Source organism: Myxocyprinus asiaticus, chromosome 2 (assembly GCF_019703515.2).
Source record: "Myxocyprinus asiaticus isolate MX2 ecotype Aquarium Trade chromosome 2, UBuf_Myxa_2, whole genome shotgun sequence".
Taxonomy (NCBI): domain Eukaryota; kingdom Metazoa; phylum Chordata; class Actinopteri; order Cypriniformes; family Catostomidae; genus Myxocyprinus; species Myxocyprinus asiaticus.
In genome coordinates this window covers 31,023,560-31,045,410 of record NC_059345.1, presented here as the reverse complement: position 1 = coordinate 31,045,410, position 21,851 = coordinate 31,023,560, and the positions used below count along the sequence as shown (strand labels likewise).

At 38.9% G+C, this 21,851-nt stretch overlaps 1 protein-coding gene across 4 annotated transcripts in view; it reads right to left on the bottom strand.

Annotated features, from left to right (window-relative positions):
• apba2b (amyloid beta (A4) precursor protein-binding, family A, member 2b) overlaps nt 1-21,851 on the bottom strand; it is a 119,293-nt gene that overhangs the window by 32,411 nt on the left and 65,031 nt on the right. For all 4 annotated transcript variants that reach the window (XM_051644242.1, XM_051644272.1, XM_051644263.1 and 1 more), the window contains 4 exons: nt 8,320-9,495; nt 3,373-3,453; nt 2,152-2,191; nt 1,123-1,268 (listed from right to left, as the gene is read on the bottom strand). In XM_051644242.1, the coding sequence (XP_051500202.1) occupies nt 1,123-1,268; nt 2,152-2,191; nt 3,373-3,453; nt 8,320-9,453 (1,401 nt within the window). In that variant the 5' untranslated portion in view covers nt 9,454-9,495. The remainder of the gene's footprint in view (nt 1-1,122; nt 1,269-2,151; nt 2,192-3,372; nt 3,454-8,319; nt 9,496-21,851) is intronic.

Sequence of the window (21,851 nt, the reverse complement as noted above, 5' to 3'; positions counted from 1 at the left end):
GTACATAATAAGTACATTGTATCAAATGCTTAAGTACATACTAATTAAAGACACCTAATATAAAGTGGATCCCAGAATTTTCTTTCTTGGGTGAACTAACCCTTTAACCAATCTAGAGATACCCTTCTGCAATAAAAAGGCTGAATTATACACTCAGAGCAACTGCTAATGCCATTAATATATTAGTGAGCAGTGGGCTCACTTTTGAGATTATGTTTGTCTATCCCACAAAATGTTGTTGGAGAAATGTCAGTATACAGAAGGCTTTGAAGAAAGACCCTGTCTGTTTGATGTGCCACACAGTCTCTTAAAGGTGCTATATGTAATATGTTTACTGTACTAAATCATAAAATGACCATAATATGTCATTAGAGAATTAGAAAACATGCTAAGCTGAAAAACTGGCTTCTCCAATAACAATGCTACAGACAGTATATTCTACTTTGAAGTTTCTATTCCGGGCCGGAATTTCTGTTTATGTTTTGGCCTGTGTGATCCCGCCCACTGCCCACTCACCAACAGAATTTCGACACCGCCGGGTTGCCAGATTTGAACAAGTTTGCAGACAAACAACTCTGTACTGCAGTCGCCATCCGTCTAAAAACCACCATGACCAGAGGTGTAGTAAAACAAGGATAAATATTGGAGATGCCTTTGGAAGCAGGAGACAGCTTAAAGCCCAGAAATCCTTTAAAACGGATGCCGAGTTGGCTAATTCTGGCAACCCGCATGAGCTTCGGGTCTGGGGCGGGGCAGACAACTCTCCAATATTTTGAATTTGGACTGCAGTATCCATTTTAAATGCTTGTTGTCAATCTTACATATAGCACCTTTAAAATACATTAAATTTACTGCAAATCTGTATGTAACATGGCAACAGAGCAGCTTTCTATTTTAACCAATTGGGAGGAAGAGGAATTACACTCCTACACCACAATAAAATAATCCTATAGCTGCTGATGAGACAACAAGTGCTGTGGTGTAAACAAACAATTCTCCTCTCATCCAATTTTCCACTGAGAAATTTGCAGTATTTTCATTCAAACATATCATTTGAGAGCCACACCAAAATAGGCTGACAGTGTTTGGGCTTGGAAATACAGAGGTTCTAGGGTTCTGTACCTTGACCCGGCTCACTGCCTCCTGGGCCTGCATCATCCTGATGTTTTTGGATGGATTTCTTTCCGACAGGAGCTGAGTGGAGCCGAGGTAGTTTGCGGCGAAGATAATCCCATCAATGAGGTCCTCAGGCTCACAGGGGCCAGGCACTGTTAGACAGGAAGCATTAATAATTCATTATTAAAGCCATTTGTTGTTTTGTCACCTCCTCTGTGGAGCACCTCACAGTGACTGATAAGGTATAATATGAGTGTGAGCTTATCAGGCAGAAAAGTTGCATGCAGCCGTTGTGTGAATATGTTTGTGTTTTGTGTTTCATCCCACTATGACAGCTGATAAAATTGTACAGGAGAGACGTATAGGCCTGGAAAGTGGGAGCGATGGTGGCCGCATGAGGAAAGGAATGGCATGTAACTAGTGATCTGTTTGTGTGATATGGAAATGTGGACGTCATGACACCCACCGAGGGAAACATTATGCTGCCATCATTTAGGTACAAGGTTTAAACTTGACAGCATCATTGTATAACAGAAACTAGAATTTGCTCCTAAAGAAGGCATGACTGCAGCAATACATTAATGACAGTTTTCCTGTGCTGGTAAACAAAGAGCCACTCTAAAACTACCATAAACCTACAGACTACAAGCGCAAAAATAAGATAACTAGAGGTCAATCAATTGCACTTCCTTGCCAGAACATTCTCTCTATACCAGCGGCAAAGGTAGATGAGAAGTCTGCAAGTATTACTTTAGCTGAGCACTCATGTGTGTCCTTATATTAGCAAACAATACCCCTCTAATTGCTGTTGTACCACTGCAACCCATTAAAACATCGTACAAATTCTGCCTGCAATTCAGAATGCCAGTCCACTGAGAAATGATGCCAGCTTTCTTCAGCGCAGCTCCCTAATCTCCTCACTATGAATTGGTTTGGTGAATTTGATTTATTTTTGACTTTATTTAATTTGGAGGGAGTAAAACTTTTTAAGCAGATTATCAAATTCAGAAAAAAAGAGAGAAGGAGCTCACTTACCATCCACGAAGCTGGGAAATGAGGTCGTCTTCTTTGTTGGCTAAGAAACAGAGGAAAAGTGTTTGATTTATGAAAGAGTGAGATGTGCACACCACATACAGCATTTTCATTTATACAGTATTTACCTTTCAGAAACCAGGAGAAAAACATCCCTAAATCTACATTATCAAGTATTCAATTTCTTAAAAAACAACTTCAACATAACAAAACATTAACTTAATTAATAACATGTGAATGGGAATTTTTTAATCTAAAATAATAATGATAATAATAATAATACTGAGAATCAGAGTGGAAACCATCCAGATGTGTACAGCTGTGGCTTACTGTATCACAACACAAAATCATGTCAGTCATTTTGAAGTGCCTCCCCACAGGACTGTGGTGAGCTCTGTAGGCCACAGACAAAGCATCAGACATACTAAAAAATAATTGGAATAAATAATTCTACTATCAAGTAATATAGCTCATTTCCCTAACTGTAGGTGGTTGAGGTTGCCAAACAATACAGCAACTTGGCGCATTAATAAAGAATGTGCGACCACATTCTGATCAAATCAGAATTTATTTTGAGTCTGAACTATCCATTTTAATTTTAACCAAAAATATTTACACACAGAACTCTAATCCATGTATATAATTTGGCTACGTCTGACTAACTCCTACATGCGAAACAGTCATAAAGCAATTTTCTGATAAAAACATTTGGCAACAATCGCAAAAGTACTTAAGCCTGTGTTGGGCATGATTTGAAAATGACCATGGAAGGATGCTTTGTAGAGCAATACATTTGTTTTGAACACCTTCAAGTTGGCCTTGGGTAACCGCCCAGACAATCTCCCCTGTTTTCATGGATTTTGTACACAGTGGAGCATGGCTCTTATAGAGGTTACATTCATGCATAAAGAATGTGTAGGGAAGAGTTAGAACAGACAGATCAAGGCGGAACTACCCTGTCTATGTAAATACTGTACAGACAGGGTAGGAGAGGGCAAGCCAATTATTTCCTTTCATCAGCACAACACATATGGGAGGTGGTGCACTAATACAATAGCTCATATAAGTTGGGGGGGGGGAAAACAAAAGCCAGAGAAATGCAGAAGGATTAAACTGACAGGCTGAAATTGTCTAGAATAGCTCTGATGGAAATATCTGGTGATTATGTGGGGTGCATACTGTTAAGTATTGATTGGTTAATGTCATGTATGATTATAGGCTCACCTCAGGGACATTGTTGTTCTCCAGCGGTCCATTCAGATCAGACCGCTGCTGCTTCCTTGGCTGTTCTGCACTATTAGACACCTAGAAAGAATTTAAAATGAGAGAGAACTGTGTGAAAAATGGGTGGAGAGAGAGAGAGAGACGTGAAGTGTATAGAGGGCAAAAGACTCCATCAACACAGATGATGGGTTACAGCAGTACTCTCTGAACAGCATCAACAATTTGTGGCAATTCAGAACCAAAGACTGAAGCAAAGGAGAACAGAGAATAATCTTTTCATCACAGAGTAAATTGAAAATATATATATAAACACAACATATTAAAACACTGATAACTCTTTACAATAAGGTTGTTAACATTAGTTATAGTAATATTTAACATGAAAAATGAAAAAAGAAAAAAAAATGAAAAAGTAAATTATAAAAAAATATCAACATATTAATAACTACAGTCTTGAGCAACACAAAATAGGTATCGTGCATGTAGGCATTATGATAAAAACAGAACAAGTGCTTTGAAATTTGCATACAAATCAGAAGTGTTCCGTTTCTATAATTTATTTATAATTTTGCACTGCACATATTATTGTAATCATTAAAAATCAAACTGATCAAATATTCATGGGTCATATGTCGTTGGAAAGCTCACAAAGAGTAGAATACGACCACTATTTGTTTTACTAACATCAAAAATATAGCGAGTAATGGCTAAGTATATGTCTTTGACATACGTTACATGTGAACAGGTGTTGCTCATATGCTGCGTTTTCGCTTATAACTTCATGAAAAATAAACAGAACATAAAATATCACATACCATTACTTAGAGAAGGCGATTATCTTTAAAAGTAGCCCACACACAATATAGATGATTAGATCATAATATGCATAGATCATCAGATAACCCACACTAAGCACAATGCACACACAGTGTCTGGCTACAAACATGTTAGCTTTCCTGGATCAGATGACAGCATCGGAAATGCTGTAGCGTCATGGAACGCTAAACTAATCGGATTGGGTTCAGATTGCTCCAAACAGTGGTGATAGTCCTCCATATATGGGCAGAGAGTCATGTGATCAATCACTGTAATTACATATGGCCACCATGAGATGGTGCCAAGTACATGACACAGACTCAATGATGACTCAAATGGCATAGAATGAAATTCATTCTGTGAAATCTCATTACTAAAATCATGTCTACATGCTATGCAAACCTTTAGTCATTGTTGTGTTTGCATGTGTAATTTGTTCTTATGTACAATTATTTTTTTGGAGAGGCTTTTGGACACTTGCAGACGTTTTTGGACACTAGGATAAATAATTTTTGTAACGCTATAACTTTTGATTTCTTTGTCGTATCAACACAAAAGTTTACTCAAAAACAGGTGACATGATTGATAACAAAACACCCAGAGGTATTTTGGTAACAAAACACACTGAGGTATGTCAAATCATTATATCATTAAAAATTATTTTAAGTTTTCTTTAAAATGATACCAAAACTTGACCCTCCTTGTTTTTTTTTTTTTTTTGTTTGTTTTTTTTTGTTATAAGCCTTTAATTTTGGGTATGCCACTGAAACAGGGAAGAAAAAAGAAAAAAGAAAAAGAAAAAGAAAACTCAGATCTTAAAAGGTTAACCAATATTAATAAATGCTGTGAAATACCATTGTTAATTTACTAATGTTACCAAATAAAAATTTATTGTAAACCTTAGTGTATAACACTGTCTGATTTTTCTACTTTTACTCTCTTATCTATCTGCAAGCTAGTTAAACTCTCAAATGAGTGTTCCCCTATCTACTGCACATAAGGACATTATTACTTGATAAAATTCATTTGTTGCCTGACAGGATCAAATTTAATCTCCTCATTGCCCAAAGGCAATAAAAGAAGCAGGAGGGTAATAGAAATTCACAAGACATCCACTGGACCACTGAAGCAATCAGGCTAAATCTCACCGTCAATTCCCCCTCGGACAGATCTAATTTCCTATTCTGTTAAAAATGCACAGTAAGACATTTCCAAATTTTAGTTAATCCTCAGGAAATAAATAACAAAACCTAATTTTTTAAAACTAAAGTCAGCCAAAATTCTATTAGAAAGTTAGAACTCTTCTCTCATTTTATTGTGTGCTTCCTAACGTGGGCACCTTACAGTACAGTATAACAGCAAAGGCAATAAAGGAACAACATGACTATAGCGAGGATCAGCGGTTGAGTATGTTTTCCTAAATGCAGCAGCATCTTACCTATGAAATAAATGTCTTCTAAGCATAAAATCTGTTTATGATGTCCACTTCAGACTATAGGCCCAAATCTGCAGAGACAACTAATTGGCATAATGCATGGATACTAGTGTGTTTGTCTTAAAAATTTATTACTTATTTAGTGACTTCAGTCAGAGGTTCCAATCAATGAGCCAGTCTCCTTCTTTATATTGGTAACACTTTACACAAGGCTCCATTTGTTAACATCATTTAACAACATTAGTTAACATGAACTAACAATGAACAATACTTTTACAGCAATACTTTTAATCTTGGTTAATGTTCATTTCAACATATAGTACTACATTTTTAAAATCAAAAGTTGTATATGTTAACATCAGTTAATGCACTATGAACGTACATGAACTAACAATGAACAATTGTGTTTTTATTAACCAACAATAATAAATGCTGTAAAAAAAAATAAATATTGTTTATTGTAAGTTCATGATACCTGATGCATTAACTAATGTTAAAGAATGGAACCTTACAGTAAAGTGTTACCTTTACATTACTGAATAGTTCAAGAAGAGAAAGCAGATGAAAAACAAAGAATATGGAAAAGTAAAGACCCTCACCTACTATTGTACTGATGTACCTGAGTGAGCATAATGGGAAGTAATCTGAAAAGCTTCTTGAAGAAATGCATCCTAGCAGGGTGAAAATGTGTTTATTCCTGAGCATTAACAAATGGCTGCACAAACCATCAGTAATGAAATTCATATTTGGGGATTTCAAGAAATTGCTTTTGATCAGGGTCCCCTTGATGTCTCGGTTACAATGAGATGACTTCAATTTCTGGCAGATTATTTATTTCATCCTCTCCAACTTGTTTTTTAAACTGAACGCTTCTGTTTGAAATGAGTGAGTCAATGGCACTCTACTCTCAGTCTACTCTCTGAAATTGTTTTTTTGGAACAACTTCTAAAAAAGTATGGGCCTTATTCACAGTAGCGCCACCTTTATTTATTTTTTAATGTGAATGGAAAAAAAGCTGTGAGGGATAAAATTACAGTCTTTTTGATGGCATGCACTGTATAAAGCATATAAAGATCCTAGATCACATCTAATGTTCACAACTCATGTTTTCAGGAGTTTATGTCCTCTGAATTTTTTCTAATGTTTTTTGTTTTTCATTGTTTCATTAGTGGTATGATCCAAACCACTTTAACAACAGTACAACCCAGCAAAGAGACTGTAAATCTATCCCTCACAGCCTCATTGTCATTTCCTGTCAGAACATTTAAGATGGCGCTACTGTGAATGAGGTCCATGTTGCTGAAAGCCCAAAATTATGTAAAAAAATTAAACACATTTACATATACATCACATTAAAGAAAACATTATGAGCCATCTCCATATATCCTGTTTTAAGCATTAGCTCTTCAGAGCATTATAGAGAAAATGCTCTCAATGCTCATGTCTAGCTGCTGCTTTTGAGGTTTAGTCTTGGGCATAAACAAGCACTAGTCTAGTTACACTTGGGTTGTCAAAATCTCACATTAATATTTAATGAAAATAATGAATATGCATTTGTTAGAACCCTTTAGGGATGTTATTTATAATAAGATTAAAGTAAATAACACTTATTATTACACCAATATCTAACTAATTAGCTATTAAAAATGTAAAAAGTCAGAACTGTTTCCAAGGTTTTTTTTTTTACATTGATAAGCGCAACTTTCAAGGTGTTATTGATTAGCTTCTTGTGTAATGGGTCTAAGTACACTCACTAAGCACTTTATTAGGAACACCTGTACACCTACTAATTCATGCAATCTGATCAGCCAATCGTGTGTTAGCAGTGCAATGCATAAAATCATACATTTACGGGTCAGGGCCTTCAGTTAATATTCACATCAACCATCAGAATGGGGAAAAAAATGTGATCTCAGTGATTTCGACCATGGAATGTTGGTGCCAGATGGGCTGGTTTGAGTATTTCTGTAACTGCTGATCTCCTGGGATTTTCACGCACAACAGTCTCTGTCTCTGACCATAGTGTTCCTAATAAAGTTCTTATTGAGTGTATGGGTGCATGTTTATACAGTAGATTTACAAAACAACCCCAAGTATTGTATGTTGTGATTTGTTTGAGTTGGGAGAAATTCATCAAAACAAATTCCTTTGATAGTTCACCCCAAAATGAAAATTTCATGTCGTTCCAATCCTGTATGACTTTCTTTTCTCTGTGAAACACGAATGGAGATGTCTGGCAGATTGTTAGCCTCAGTCACCATTCACTTTCCTTGTATGGAAAAAAAAATGCAATGGAAGTGAATGGTGACTGAGGCTAACCTTCTACCTACCATCTCTTTTCATATTCCTTAGAAGAAGAAAACATCATATGTGTTTGGAATGAAATGAGAATGAGAATTTTCATTTTTGGATGAACTCTTCCTTTAAGAGCAACATTACCAAAAAAGTTCAGCTTCAACCTTAGCAAAGACGATGTCTAAAGAAATCCTCATTCTACCTCTAATCTCTTCCTTAAATAACAACTGTAATTGTTTGTCTATACACAGCAAAAATTCAGAGGTCATCCATAGAGAAATATATTTTAAACTTGGGACACATTTTTCCATAAAAGGCTTTGCGGCATGGTAATGCTGTTTTCAAAAGTCATCTTCACATGTCAAAAATGCATTCAGAGCTCATCATGCACATTTACTTACCTGCTCTCTGACTTGGTCCTGCATCCATCTCTGTCTCTCATCTGGTGTGTGAGCTCGCACCTTAAAGCTCCTCTGGAGATCTGAGTTGTGTCGGGCAGGGGGGATGTTGAGGGATTTAGGCCTGCCATCATGACGGTGAGGCTGAGGGCATGAAATGGGTTCAAGCTTGGAGTTTGTCTCTGGCAGATACCCACTAGGTTCTGGATCAGGTGCCAGTTCCTCTGGGCTTTGATCAGTGCCACTGCTAAGACTGCCCATACTCATACTCATCTTAATCTCTGCCACTATCTGATCAATATCCTCCTCTGCATCCTCTCCTGTCTCCCCCTCTGTGCCCTTATGTACCCGATAGGGTGACGCTCGCACAGAGTTCCCATTGTCCTCTGAGACATAGTAGTCACCTGTGTAGGCATCTCTGTCTTGCCCCACATGTGGTTCTTCCTCCTGATCAAGGCAGTAGCCCTCACTCTCCTCGACATCCTGTGCCTCCTGATATTCAGCTGGAGGTGGAGGCTGGTCCTGGTGGGGATCTGGGTAGTGTCTGTGGTGGTGGTGATCAAGGACAGGTTCAGGTCTGCCATCGTATAACTGCTGGTCAGAATCCTGATCTAGCACTTCACAACGCACCTCTCCATCACCATGTCCATTTTTCACTCCCTCCACCCATTCCTCATCTGCCTTATGGCACTCATCTGTGTCTGGAGGAGGCTCCATGCAACCGTCTGGGTGTCCATACTCTGGCTCGTTACAGTCCATGCTTTCCAGGTAGCTGTCATCCTCAGGGCAATAGCGGATATAATATGTCACACCTTCGTCCTCCTCTGGCAGCCCTTCGTCGTAATCGTCCTCCTCTTCATCAGATGTATTGTTGATGTAGTCTGAGCTAGAGTCTCCATCCAGACTGTCCGGATGGCTGTGGTAGTCTGTGTGGGCATGGTCTAGAGTGGTGGGTGTGGTTGGTCTGCTGTCTGTCAAGTCTGGTTCTTCTTGGTTGTGGTAGGGGTGTTGGGACACATCAGCGTCCTGATGCTCTTCATAGTCCTCATCGGTGTGCTCGGGGTTGGGGTAGATGGCAGGGCAAGAGCGTGGAGCTGAAGCGTGAGGCTCTGCTGTGGTCATGCTGCTCTGAGCCATTGGAAGCTACTCACAAATCTATCATCATTGGAGTCCTCTATCCTGCCAAACAAACATACGTATAATGAGCATAACAACACTAATCCCCACCTATATGTTACATAAAAAACAAAACTAATACACAATGAGAAAACTGCCAATTAACAAAAAGCCCACACAGGCAGAGAAAGATTATATCCTTGTTGTGTATCCCCTCTGGGACTCTAATCCTACTTTGTCCACACTTTGAAAACCTGGTAGAGTGTAACATCCAAGCCTGTTGTTGCAAACCCTGAATATTAAAGCTGAAGTATGTAACTTTTTCTGTGTTGAAATAATATCTCACAAAGGAAAGCCATGGTGGATGTCAAAATTTTATTTGTAAAATAACTTAAACATTGTGTTGTTTCTCACCAAAACCTATCATATACCTTCAGAAGACTTAGAATATGATGCACAAGTTGCACACTACTTTTATAACACTTTTTGGTCCTTTTTTAATCCTTAAATTAACCCTAAAACTAAAAAGGTTTTTGTATCCTGGGGATACAAATATACAAAGGCAGCTGACCTCGAGGCAAACACTCCTATCTTTTCAATGTTATTTTCATGATTTCTACAAGCTATAAAATTGAAAATAAAAGCAATATTTTAAAACATGGACACATATTATATTGTGTCTAATGAATGTGTTGAAAAATAGCAATTAATAAATTTTCAGAGGTACTTTTTTAGGGTTTAGTGACTTTCAACTGTCATTGTATTGAAATCAGTGAATGTGATATCCTTTCAAATGTATATTTTGTGTCCTGCATTAGAAAGAAAGTCATACTGGTAAAGACATAAGGTTGAGTAAAATAGAATTTTCATTTTTATGTGAACTATCCCTTTAAGACTGTTGGTGTCAACATTCTTATGAAGTTTATATATGAATAGCCTGTTTGAATTTTTGCAAAGTATTTCCAGTTTACTGCAACACTGAGCAATCTATAGCCTTTGGATTGCATCTTTGCTTCCTGACTCATTGCCTAATTCTGTTGAGTCTTGGTTTTTGGACTGATTTGGACTGACTGAAATTGGATTTGTTTGGATTTTACCTAAGCCTTCTACAAATTCAGATTTTTGCTTCACCCTGTTATATTCACTGTTTTTGAGCAGTAAACTTCACCGCAAATGGATCTTACCAACCCATCTGGTGCTGAGTTTTTACAATTTGCAATTACAATTTATCACTGAGCAGTGAGCTGTAAAAGCTGTGCTAAACTGTCTGAGTTAGTCACTCATTACGATCAGATTTAAAAGAAAACTATGGTTCCAATGCAGATCTTTTATTACTTTTAAGACAGTCTGAAACACTGGGAAGCATCCACTGAGAACAAATTGTATGTAACACCACATCTACTTTCTGGAAATCAGGTCTTAATGTGCAAAACTGAACAGCTGAGTTATAGCACATTCACATATTCAAGCGCTGTTGGAACTTATTGATTTCTGAGTAGAGGCACCACCTTTTCTCAGCTCTCAGCACCTGATCAGTTTCAGTCATTGAGGCTGATTGATGGTTATTCCACACATAGTCCAGCAGTATCATTGATCTACTCTAGCAGAGAAGACATCGTCAACTTTCAAAGTCTCAAAGCAAGCAGCCTAATTAAGCCATCAGAATAATGTCATGTTAATATTTGGGGCTATTACATTGACAATTATATCTAACTTTGTAGAAGATGCTACTTACTAAAACAAGAAAGTGCATAAGTTGTGTTATTATGATAACATCAGCCGGTTAATAAAAGCCGGTAAATGTCAGCCGGTAAAACTTAATTTGGGAACACTGAACAATAAGGCTCTATACATTAATATTAGCATTAGGTATCATAAATAAACAATAACTTTTAACAGCTTATATTCATTTTGGTTCATGTTAATTTATAAACACACTATTGTTTGTGGTTTGTTCATAATGAATTAACTAATGTTATTCTATACAAATGTATATATTTAAAATGTACCAGTATACGTAGAAATTAACATCAACCAAGATTTATAAATGCTCTGAAAGTAATATTCATTGTTTGTTCATGTCAACTTTTGTGTTAAATAATGTAAACATACACCACCTTATTGTAAAGTGTTACCCTAAATATACTGTAATTCCAGTCCTAAACCAAGAATTTAGTACTACTACAAATTAAATACCTTTCATAGTAAAAGTTCGGAGTACGGAGCCTCTTAGAGGACAGGGTGGGAATTTTTTTTCTGAAATAGTTTTGCATGTCCTCGCAATAGTTTGCATTCCCTCGTAATAAATTTTGCGTTCTTTCACAATAACTTTTGCATTCCTTCGCAATAAGTTTGCGTTCCCCCTGCAATAAATGTATCATGGCTTTACTACAGTACCCATATTTTAACCATGATATTTGTAGTAAAACCATAGTAATAATACAGGAAAACGAAAACTGTGGTAATAAAAATCATAATTTTGTGGTTATTATGGTTTTACTACAAATACCATATTAAAACCATGGTTACTATATGGATACAGTATTCTGTATTGGTTTCCGCCAAAAAACAAAGTTATTTTTCACAGTTACTACACTATTAATAGAGTAAAACCAAGGGTTTCTGCCAAAAAACAAAAAAGAAAACAAAAACATGGTTAGCTTACAACAGTCATGGTTACTACAGTATTACTATAGTAAAACCATGATTTTCGCCAAAAACTATGGTTACTAAATGTTGAATTCTATGTTTTTATACTTCCAACTGTGAAGCACTTTGAGCTACATTTTATGTATGAAAGGTGATACAGAAATAAAATGTATTATCACTATGGTTTCACAATGACTATCATGGTTAAAATATGGTTACTGTAGTAAAACCATGGTAAATTTATTGTGCGGCAACACAAAACGTATTGCCAGGGGATGCAAACTATTTTAGAAATTAAATTCCTGTCCTCTAAGGGGCATCTTGTATAAAAGACATGCTAGGTTTTTTTGTTTTTTTAGATAGTGCTTTACAAAACTCTGAACTATACATTCAATTGTGAAAACTTGGGACTATATAAAAAAAGCTGGTACACTTCACACCTCCAAATTTCTGTTTGAAAGGATGTGAACACGGCAGAGGGAATGGTTTAAGTTTTCTGTCATATGCTTGTAAGTGTAAGCTGACAAATTCCACCAACATAAAAAAGCAATTAGATGTCAGTGCAGGGGGATAAATCATGACAATAACGGCTCTTGGTAAAGGCTGCATAATCACACACAGAATGTGAAAGTCAAATCAAACGTGTAATGGTCTTGGTCTAATTCTCTTTGACTCACACAGTTGCTTGCATTATCAGCTCACAGAGGGACTTCTATTGCTGCTTTCCCTTTTGTTCATCCTTCCCCTCTGCCTTTAATTACGCTTTCCATCACCAGTCTTTACAACAACTAATTATCATTGCGCTGCTGCTCCTCCAATCTTACAGTGCTTTGAGCGTGTGTGTCTGTATTTGCGAGGATGACACTGCTTAGATTTGTAGACTTGTAAACATTTTATTGTCCAAACACACACACACACACACACACACACACACACAAACAAACACACAAAAAGCAGCTTTTAATGAAGCCCTTTTTTATGTCTTCACACCATAGCACACAAATATTCCACTCATCATCCCATCACCATTTTGAACCCTATCTGACTGATCATTTTGCACCTCAGAAGAATCGTTCTCTGAGAAAATGACACTGTTTGCCACCTGCTCATGGTATGAAGTAGGGCTGGGCGACATGTAAAAAATATTTTTGCAATAATCGCCTTAAAAAATATCACGATATCCAGTTACATCATCAACCCCCCACCGAGGGTCGGTGAATTATTTTGCTTTATTGATTTTGCATTCATTTATTGAAACACAAAAAACATAAACTAAAGACATTTCTAAATTCAAATTACACTTTAAACGAAAAAAGCAATAAAATAACGAAGTGATCAAAAAATCTTATTTAACCACCTCCCCAAATCCAAACATTTACCATCTCCAACGGCTCCATTTGCCATCACGCAAGCATCCGTCAATGACAACAATGGCTAATAGTAATGGAAAATTACTAATAGCCTACAGATTAAGAACTAAAGACAATCATACATGTAAAGACAATAATACTCAAAATAAATAAGCCTAATAAATTCCCTTGTGTTCCCAAAATAATTCTGCCAAATGTGTGTTCTTATCGAATTTGTGTTTGTATTGCGTTTTGGTAAGACAGTTAATGTTGCCTAAAGAAAATAAAATAAAACTACATTGTAGGTTCAAGGTGAACGTGTCTTGTATTACTTGTATTATGATTTAATCATTTCATCTTTGTTTCTTTAATACAACATTTTATATTACTGAACCTGCAGAGTTGCGTTCACAGTGCACGCCAACTGCGTGGAAATAAAGAGATAATTTGCATCATTCTCATAGACAACATTATTCTTGCAAACAGTTTTCAGACTAATGAAACAGAGAAAAAAAGAGTGAAAACTCTTTACCTGCGTTTGTTCCATGAGACAGGCTTGTGCTGCACACCTCTGAACAAACAGCGAATCAGACACAAGCATTGATGGTTTTTTTTTTGTCTGTTATTTTTTTCTTTTCTTTTTAAATTTTTATCCCCTTTTCTCCCAATTTGGAATGCCCAATTCCCACTACTTAGCCGATCAAAAAGGGAACGTTAACACTTCTGTTAATCTGTCAAGCGAAAATGGTTATCGGTAATCGCAAAATGGGCACATATCATCCAATTAATCGTCCTGGCCTATATGTCGGTCTATCACTACTTAGCTACACTAAAAAATTATTTTAACATAAATTTTTGAGTAATTGAGTACATTTTGAATTGAGTAATCTTTAATGAAATTAAAAAAACCAAATATTTTACGTTTTACTCTTTTAATTTTGTTAAACATTACTCAATTCAATTTGATGGAATTTCGTAATGAAATTGAAATGCATTAATCTTAATTCTTAATATATTTTAAGTGTATATAATGGGGACATACCATAGACTTCTATTGTTTTTATATAAAGCTAATAATAATTACTATAGACAAACCCTAACCCTATCCCTCAAATATTTTTTTTTGAATTTGTAGACAATTTTGTCTCTACACTATAGCTTAGTACACACCCACACACAGTGTATATGGCATGTAATTTCAGTTTACTGAAGTTGAATACATTACCATGTCAATGGCGAGACTGTCTGGGGAGATGCACAAAAAATCAATCTCATCTGCCCAGAACAATTGGAATCACATCCATTTATGCACAACATATTTAATATGAAACATAATGGCATAAAAGCAGCACAGCTGGCAATATGTGAACATAAACTCTAATATTCAACCAGGCAAACAAAGAAAACCTCTTCGCACCAGTAGACTGCAATTTTCATATTCAGGTTTTTGGGTTCTAAATAAAACAAACATTATTTAAAAACACTAGGTTAAAAAAATATATATTAAACATAACAGATGAAACAGTCAGCTAAATTGGATAACGGCATCTATTACAATTCATATACAGGGCGCACACCTGCTAAAACATCCAAACATACACATAATTGAAACTTTATGGCTCAGACTACATTTAGCATCGAACAAAACCCTGCAAATTACCCAACAGTCTTGAAAATTTCCCACAGAGCTCTTTTTCACTGAATACTGGCATAAAACACTGCAGAGACCTGTTGAGCAGGGGGCCACTAAGTACACTTCCAAGGGGGCCTTAAGATGATTTAAAATGAATTTAAAATAAGAAATATTAAAATAATCCAACTTAATTAAAATGCTAAAAAAAAAAAATACTTTAAGATGTATGCCCACAAATTATAAACAGACTATTTTTGAAACTTCTAGAATCAAATATTATCCATGATGAATTATTTAAATCAGATGCGTCTAGTTTCGGGCGAGGGGGCCTTCAAATATTGTCTTGGACAGTCGGGGGCCTTGGGGAACCACTGCTGTAGAGAACTGTTCTACAGTACTTCTTACTAAATTACCAAAATGGGTGCCTTTTTAGTCCCATGCACAAACAACCAGAACTCTGAGAAAACATGGAACAAATTTAACAAGGCTTTCAGTTCCTTATTCTTATCCATCAAAATGCCAATAATGAGTCTGTTTATAGAAAGACATAATCTGCAGTTCATTGTGGCTCATTTAAACTTGGCTTTCAATCATGTGGGTGAGAGTGGAACCTGGATAAAAAGGGTCAACAGCAAAATAACAGGGCCATGACACTATTTAGGTGAGAGTCACCTGGACCCATTAACTTCTAAACGATGCTCAGAGACAAACATGTCTTGTAAAAATCACCCTCTAAAACATGCAGAGATGGCAGAGGACACCATTCACCTGTGCCAGTCAGAAGAGACTATGTTCGGAATAGTATAGTGCCTTACTACTCATCCTATTTCTGCAGGATACAGTATGTATATTGTACGCAGTATGCAAATTACCTGTATGCATAAATAACCTACCACATTTACCAAAATAACAACAACAAAAAAGAGCACACTGCATGAGATAATTATTCCCACAATGCAATGTGCTTGACCGGATGTTCCACTTACAATGTTAAAAAAAATGGTAGCCATGATTTTTAACATCTTCTTAATTGATTTGATAGGACTTCCAAGTGTTAAGACATTGTTTCTACACAAAATTGTATTAAAAATGCAAAATAACCGTTTTTATTACAGAGATGATAACTAAACGCCACTTGCCGATGTTTATCGTAATGAGGTCATGTGACAATAATGTATCCAACTGACTGAAATGTTTATTGTTACATAATGTGTACTGTTTCACATATCATTAAAAAAAGCAGTAGCAGGTATGCAATGATCACTGCACAATAAGCAGTACGCTATTATTCCATTCCGAAACAGCTTTTTTAGCTTTCCATACTTTGACAAATCATAACAACATAGGGTCTTCAAATGCTCTTTACAGAGGTTACAAATTAAAGGTTAGAAGCTACTAGTTATGCATGTGAGAGTTATAAATGTCACACTAGAATATTAGTGAGGTCTCACTTCCCAAAAGCTTTTTACACATGTTTCTGTCTGGGCATTACAAGCTTGAAAACATTCTGGATTGTTTTTAATAAAACCAAGAAATAACTATAAAAGCACACAATCAAGAAACAAAAGAGAAGGGAGAGAGCTTGTCTGAGGTGCTTTGTTGTCATAGACACATTAATTTATTACAATATAACTATTATTACAGTACATGCACTCTAGGTTGAAAGTGCACACAGTCAAGCCTGCTTTTTCAATGCCATGACAAATACACACACCATGATCAAAGGAAATTAAAGCTCGGTTTGCATCACAATTGTTCTTCCATTCTTTGTCACTCAATCAAATCTACAGGTAACACTTTACAATAAGGCTCCATTTGTTATAATTAGTTAATGCATTAGGTATCATGAACTAAATATGAACAATACTTTTACAGCATTTATTCATCTTTGTTCATGTTAGTTAATGAAAATACAGTTGTTCATTGTTAGTTCATATTAGTTCATAGTACATTAACTAATGATAAAATGTACAACTTTGATTTTAAAAATGTATTAGTATATGTTGAAATTAACATTAATCATTAATATTAAATGCTGTAAAAGTATTGTTCATTGTTAGTCCATGTTAACTAATGTTGAACCTTATTGCAAAATGTTACCAATCTACAGGTACAAGTTTTTCATTGTAAGCCATCATATTGCATTTCCTCCAGTTATGGTTATTTAGTGTCCTGGGGTGTTTCATAATACTTAAGACACAATAAAATACTTTTATAAAATAAAAATATGAGCGGTGCCTCAGATACATAAACATATAATTAATTAAGCATTCTTTGTGCTGAATTGACAAAATCACAAAAAAAAAACTAAAACTAAAATACATTTCCAGAACAACATAGTCATTTAGTTTTACTTGATACATTGAGTTACAAAACAGGAGGTAAAAAAAATAAATAAAATTGCCTACACACTGTACTGCAAACTAATTATTTCCTAGAGTCACAGTCCTGTCACTCTGTCAGTCTGGGTTTTTGTCTGACAGAACCGTGGCATCATCATCCCATATCTGTCTTGTGTTTCATTGTCTGTCTTTGTGTGAGTGCATGGTTTCGGTTGTATTCCCTGTCATGTGCTCTTCGGTCTGTCTTGTTTCATGTCTGGATTATGGTGTCTGGATCCTGACTTCCTGTCTGGTTCGGTTTCGGTCTGTGTCGGGATCCGGACACTCGTGCTCCAGCTCCATGGCATCTTGGCAGCATGCACTCGCATCAATAGTTTATGTCTGTCTCTCACGAACACGGGTGTGCCTCGCGTTGCGCGCCCGGTCGCAAGCTGTCTTCACGTTGTGTTGAGGTTCGGTCTGAGATTTTGGGTTTGTGTGTGGCCAAACTCTTGCACAGGTGTCCTGTCTTGTTTTTGTCACCTGCCGCATACATCGCTTGGCATTTGCCTCGTGATGCCAGCATCCACGGAGGCCGTTCCCGCCACTGCCAGCGCCCACGGCCACGAAGGCCGTTCCCCTGCTGCTGTCAGTGCCCACGGCCACAGAGAAGGTTCCCCTACCACTGCCAGCATCCACGGCCACGGAGGCCATTCCCCTGTCACTGCCAGTGCCCACAGCCATGGAGACTGTTCCCCTGCTGCTGTCAGTGCCCACGGCCATGGAGGAGGTTCCCCTACTACTGCCAGTGTCCACGGCCACGGAGGCCGTGTCCCTGTCGCTGCCAGCGCCCATGGCCATGGAGGCCATTCCCCTGCTGCTGTCAGTGCCCACGGCCACGGAGGAGGTTCCCCTACCACTGCCAGCATCCATGGCCACGGAGGCCGTTTCCCTGTCACTGCCAGCGCCCATGGCCACGGAGGCCATTCCCCTGCTGCTGTCAGTGCCCACGGCCACGGAGGAGGTTCCCCTGCCGTTGCCAGTGCCCACAGAGGTCATTCCCCTGCCACTGCCAGCGTTCATGCCTGCCATGGTGAACGAGCCAGTGCCCATACCTGCCACGGCCAACAAGCCAGCGCCCATACCTGCCACGGCCAACGAGCTAGCACCCATACCTGCCACGGCCAACGAGCTAGCACCCATACCTGCCACGGCCAACGAGCTAGCACCCACGCCTGCCACAGCCAACAAGCCAGTGCCCACACCTGCCACGGCCAACAACGGCCCACGAGCCAGCGCCCACTCTGCCACGGCCAACGAGCCAGCACCCACGCCTGCCACGGCCAATGAGCCAGCGCCCACACCTGCCACGGTCAACAAGCCAGAGCACATGCCTGCCATGTTCAACGAGCCAGTTCTTGAAGCCTCATACATCCCAGAGCCAGCGCTTGAAGCCTCGTCCGTCCCAGACCCAGCACCTGAAGACTCGCCCGCCCCAGTGCCAGCGCCCCTGACCACGGAGGCCGTTCCCCAGTTGCTGCCAGCGCTCCTGGCCACGGAGGCCATTCCCCAGTCGCTGCCAGCGCTCCCGGCCACGGAGGCCAGACCCTGCCTCTGCCCTGAGGCCTCCTCCCAGGCCGCCAGACCCTGCCTCCGCCCTGAGGCCTCCCCCCAGGCCCTTTCCTTAAGTTCCCTCTCTGGTTTCCCTCCCTTTCTGTTGTATTTTCTGTTTTATGTTAGTGCTCGTTTTGTCTGTTTTGTGTATTGTTTGATGCTCCCGTTTTGGGGCACCAGGAGGACAGGACAGGACCGTGGCATCATCGTACCATGTCTGTCTTGTGTTTCGTTGTCTGTCTTTGTGTAAGCGTACGGTTTTGGTCGTATTCCCTGCTGTGCACTCTTCGGTCTGTCTCGTTTCATGTCTGGATTATGGTGTCTCGGTCCTGACTTCTTGTCTGGTTCGGTTTCGGTCTGTGTCAGAATCCGGACACTCATGACTGTCTGTTATTGACGTGGGTGCATCGCGCTTATGGCATCTTAGCAGCATGCACTCGCGTCAATAGTTTATGTCTGTCTCTCATGAACACGGGTGCACCTCATGTCACGCTCGCATTGCTGCGCACCCGGGTCACGAGCTGTCTTCATGTTATGCTGAGGTTCGGTCACTTCGGTCTGAGATTTTGGGTTTGTGTGTGGCCAGACTCTCGCACAGGTGTCCTGTCTTGTTTTTGTCACCTGTTGCATGCATTGCGTGCCGTTTGCCTCGCGATGTATGCTCAAGTTTCGTTTAGTGTGAGAATGCATGGCATCGCTTTGTTTGCCATTGCTACGCATTCTCTCATCTTGTTTGTCAGTTGGCATGGGCGTACATTGCCTTATTGTATTGCCGATGTGCACTCATGCCACACGGGTGTTTTGTCTTGTGAGAGCAAGTGGCTTTGTTTTGCTTCTGTATTGCCGCATCTCTCTCTGTCTTACATCATACCCCGCCTCCTTGTTTGCTTATTATTAATTAATTTGCCTCACCTGTCCCCTGTTAACCCGTTTGATTTCTCTGCCTATTTTAGTCTCCTCATGTTTGCTGTCCAGTGCCAGTTCGTCTTGTTTCCAGTCTTGTGTGCTTGTGTTTCCAGTCGGTCTTGCTTGTGTATTCTATGTTGGTCTTTCTTCCAGTCCCAGTCCTGTTCAGTCCGGTCGGACCTGATTCCCCATTACCCTCTGCCCCAGCCCTGTATTATTTGTTTTCCCCTATGGGTTGTTTATGTTTGTTTTCCCCCTTGTGGGAGTTTTGGTTTGTTTTAAATAAATGTTTGTATTTAAATAAATTTCTTGTTTTTTGAATCTCTGTGCTTGAGTCCTGAGCCTCTCTTATTCCTGACACCTACAGAATTCCAAAACATCCTCAGCTTTAACTGAAATAATGTGACTATTAGCCTGCTTTATCAAATGCTGAACTGATCAACACAGGCTGGAAGATAATTGCATGGATTCAGTTGACACATTGACAATGAGAAAATTGGGTTTCACAGTTGGACACACATGATTGTATAACAAGAGACAGATATGTCATAAGAGTTCCAATAAATGAACCATTTGCATTTTTATCCCATTGCTGACAGAACAAACCCAGTTGTTTACACTTTCACAATAAATGCTCAGCTCGTTATCTGAAGCATTTGCAATAACCCACCTGATGATGCAATACAGTGCTCTGGTGATTCCAGTGCAAGATTTGCTGGGTTTCATTGTTAATGATAGTGTGGGTGAGAAGGTTACTGTGGACAGGGGTCCTCATTATTTAAACAGCAGAAGCAAAGGGAACTCTGGGGAGAAGTCCAAAGGGGCTACCAGGAAAACATTAATCTGTTTTTGTCCTTGGTGGTGTGAACTACAGAATTTAATTTCATGGACTAAGGAGTTCAAGTAACCGCAGAGAGTTACAGAGATACTGTATGATTGAGGAGAACAGCCTGCATGCACTCAAAGACAGCCCTTCTGTTTAGTTATAAATCTGCAAGGACAGAGGAATGAAAGGTGGTGCAATATGGATTGCAGTGCAGAAAGGGAGACAGGTTTATTTTTTATATTTACCCATTCTTTATCATTGCTACTGTAATTCACAATATGTAATGTGCTAAGTAGAACTAATATGGACGATATGAATTAAGAGTCTCTAAGACTGTAATAAAGTGATAAGTCATGAGAGGCTTATCGGTTTGTAACGATTCAAAGATGGCAAAGGAGGAAGCTGGGACTGGCTTGACAATCCAAGTGAGACTTTAATTACACATATACACTTTTCAGTGTCACAGAATAGAGCTTTTCAGCCATAACATTCAACACACAGACAGGTCCGGTTTGCTTTTCAGCAGTCCATGACAGACACAAATACATCGACACGCACACACAGCTCCGTGTGTCTCTCTCTCTCATCTGCCGCTGTCTCCTCTCCTCAAATACTCCCGCCACCCCTCACTGGAACGTGAGACCAGTGTGGCACACAGGTGGAGCTCATTCACCACTTATCTTCCAGGCCTCGCTCTGCCCAGACGCCGCTCGGCCCTGCCCTGCTCGCCACACAGTTACAGTGATTTTACCATGGGAAAGGGATATTATTATGATGAGTGGAGGTGTGCTACTGTTCAAAGCGATCAGACTAATGATGCCGGACAATGAAATGGGTGAGAAAAAAAGGGTTTTCTTAAATTAAGGGGTTGCAACTAGGCACAGAACATCATTGAAACTAGGGGGTGGACCAACAAGCAAACACCTAGAAACCACCCAGAACGCCCTAGCAATCTCATAGCAGCGCACTGGCAACTACCCACACCACCCCAGAATTGTAGGGGTGAGATTTGCACAGAAAACGTAAAATCTAACAAACATTTGCATTTCATTTAAGTTTTTTTAATATAGATATGCTAAAAGCCAAAGACCCACAACATATGTTTTTTTCCTGCACCCTGC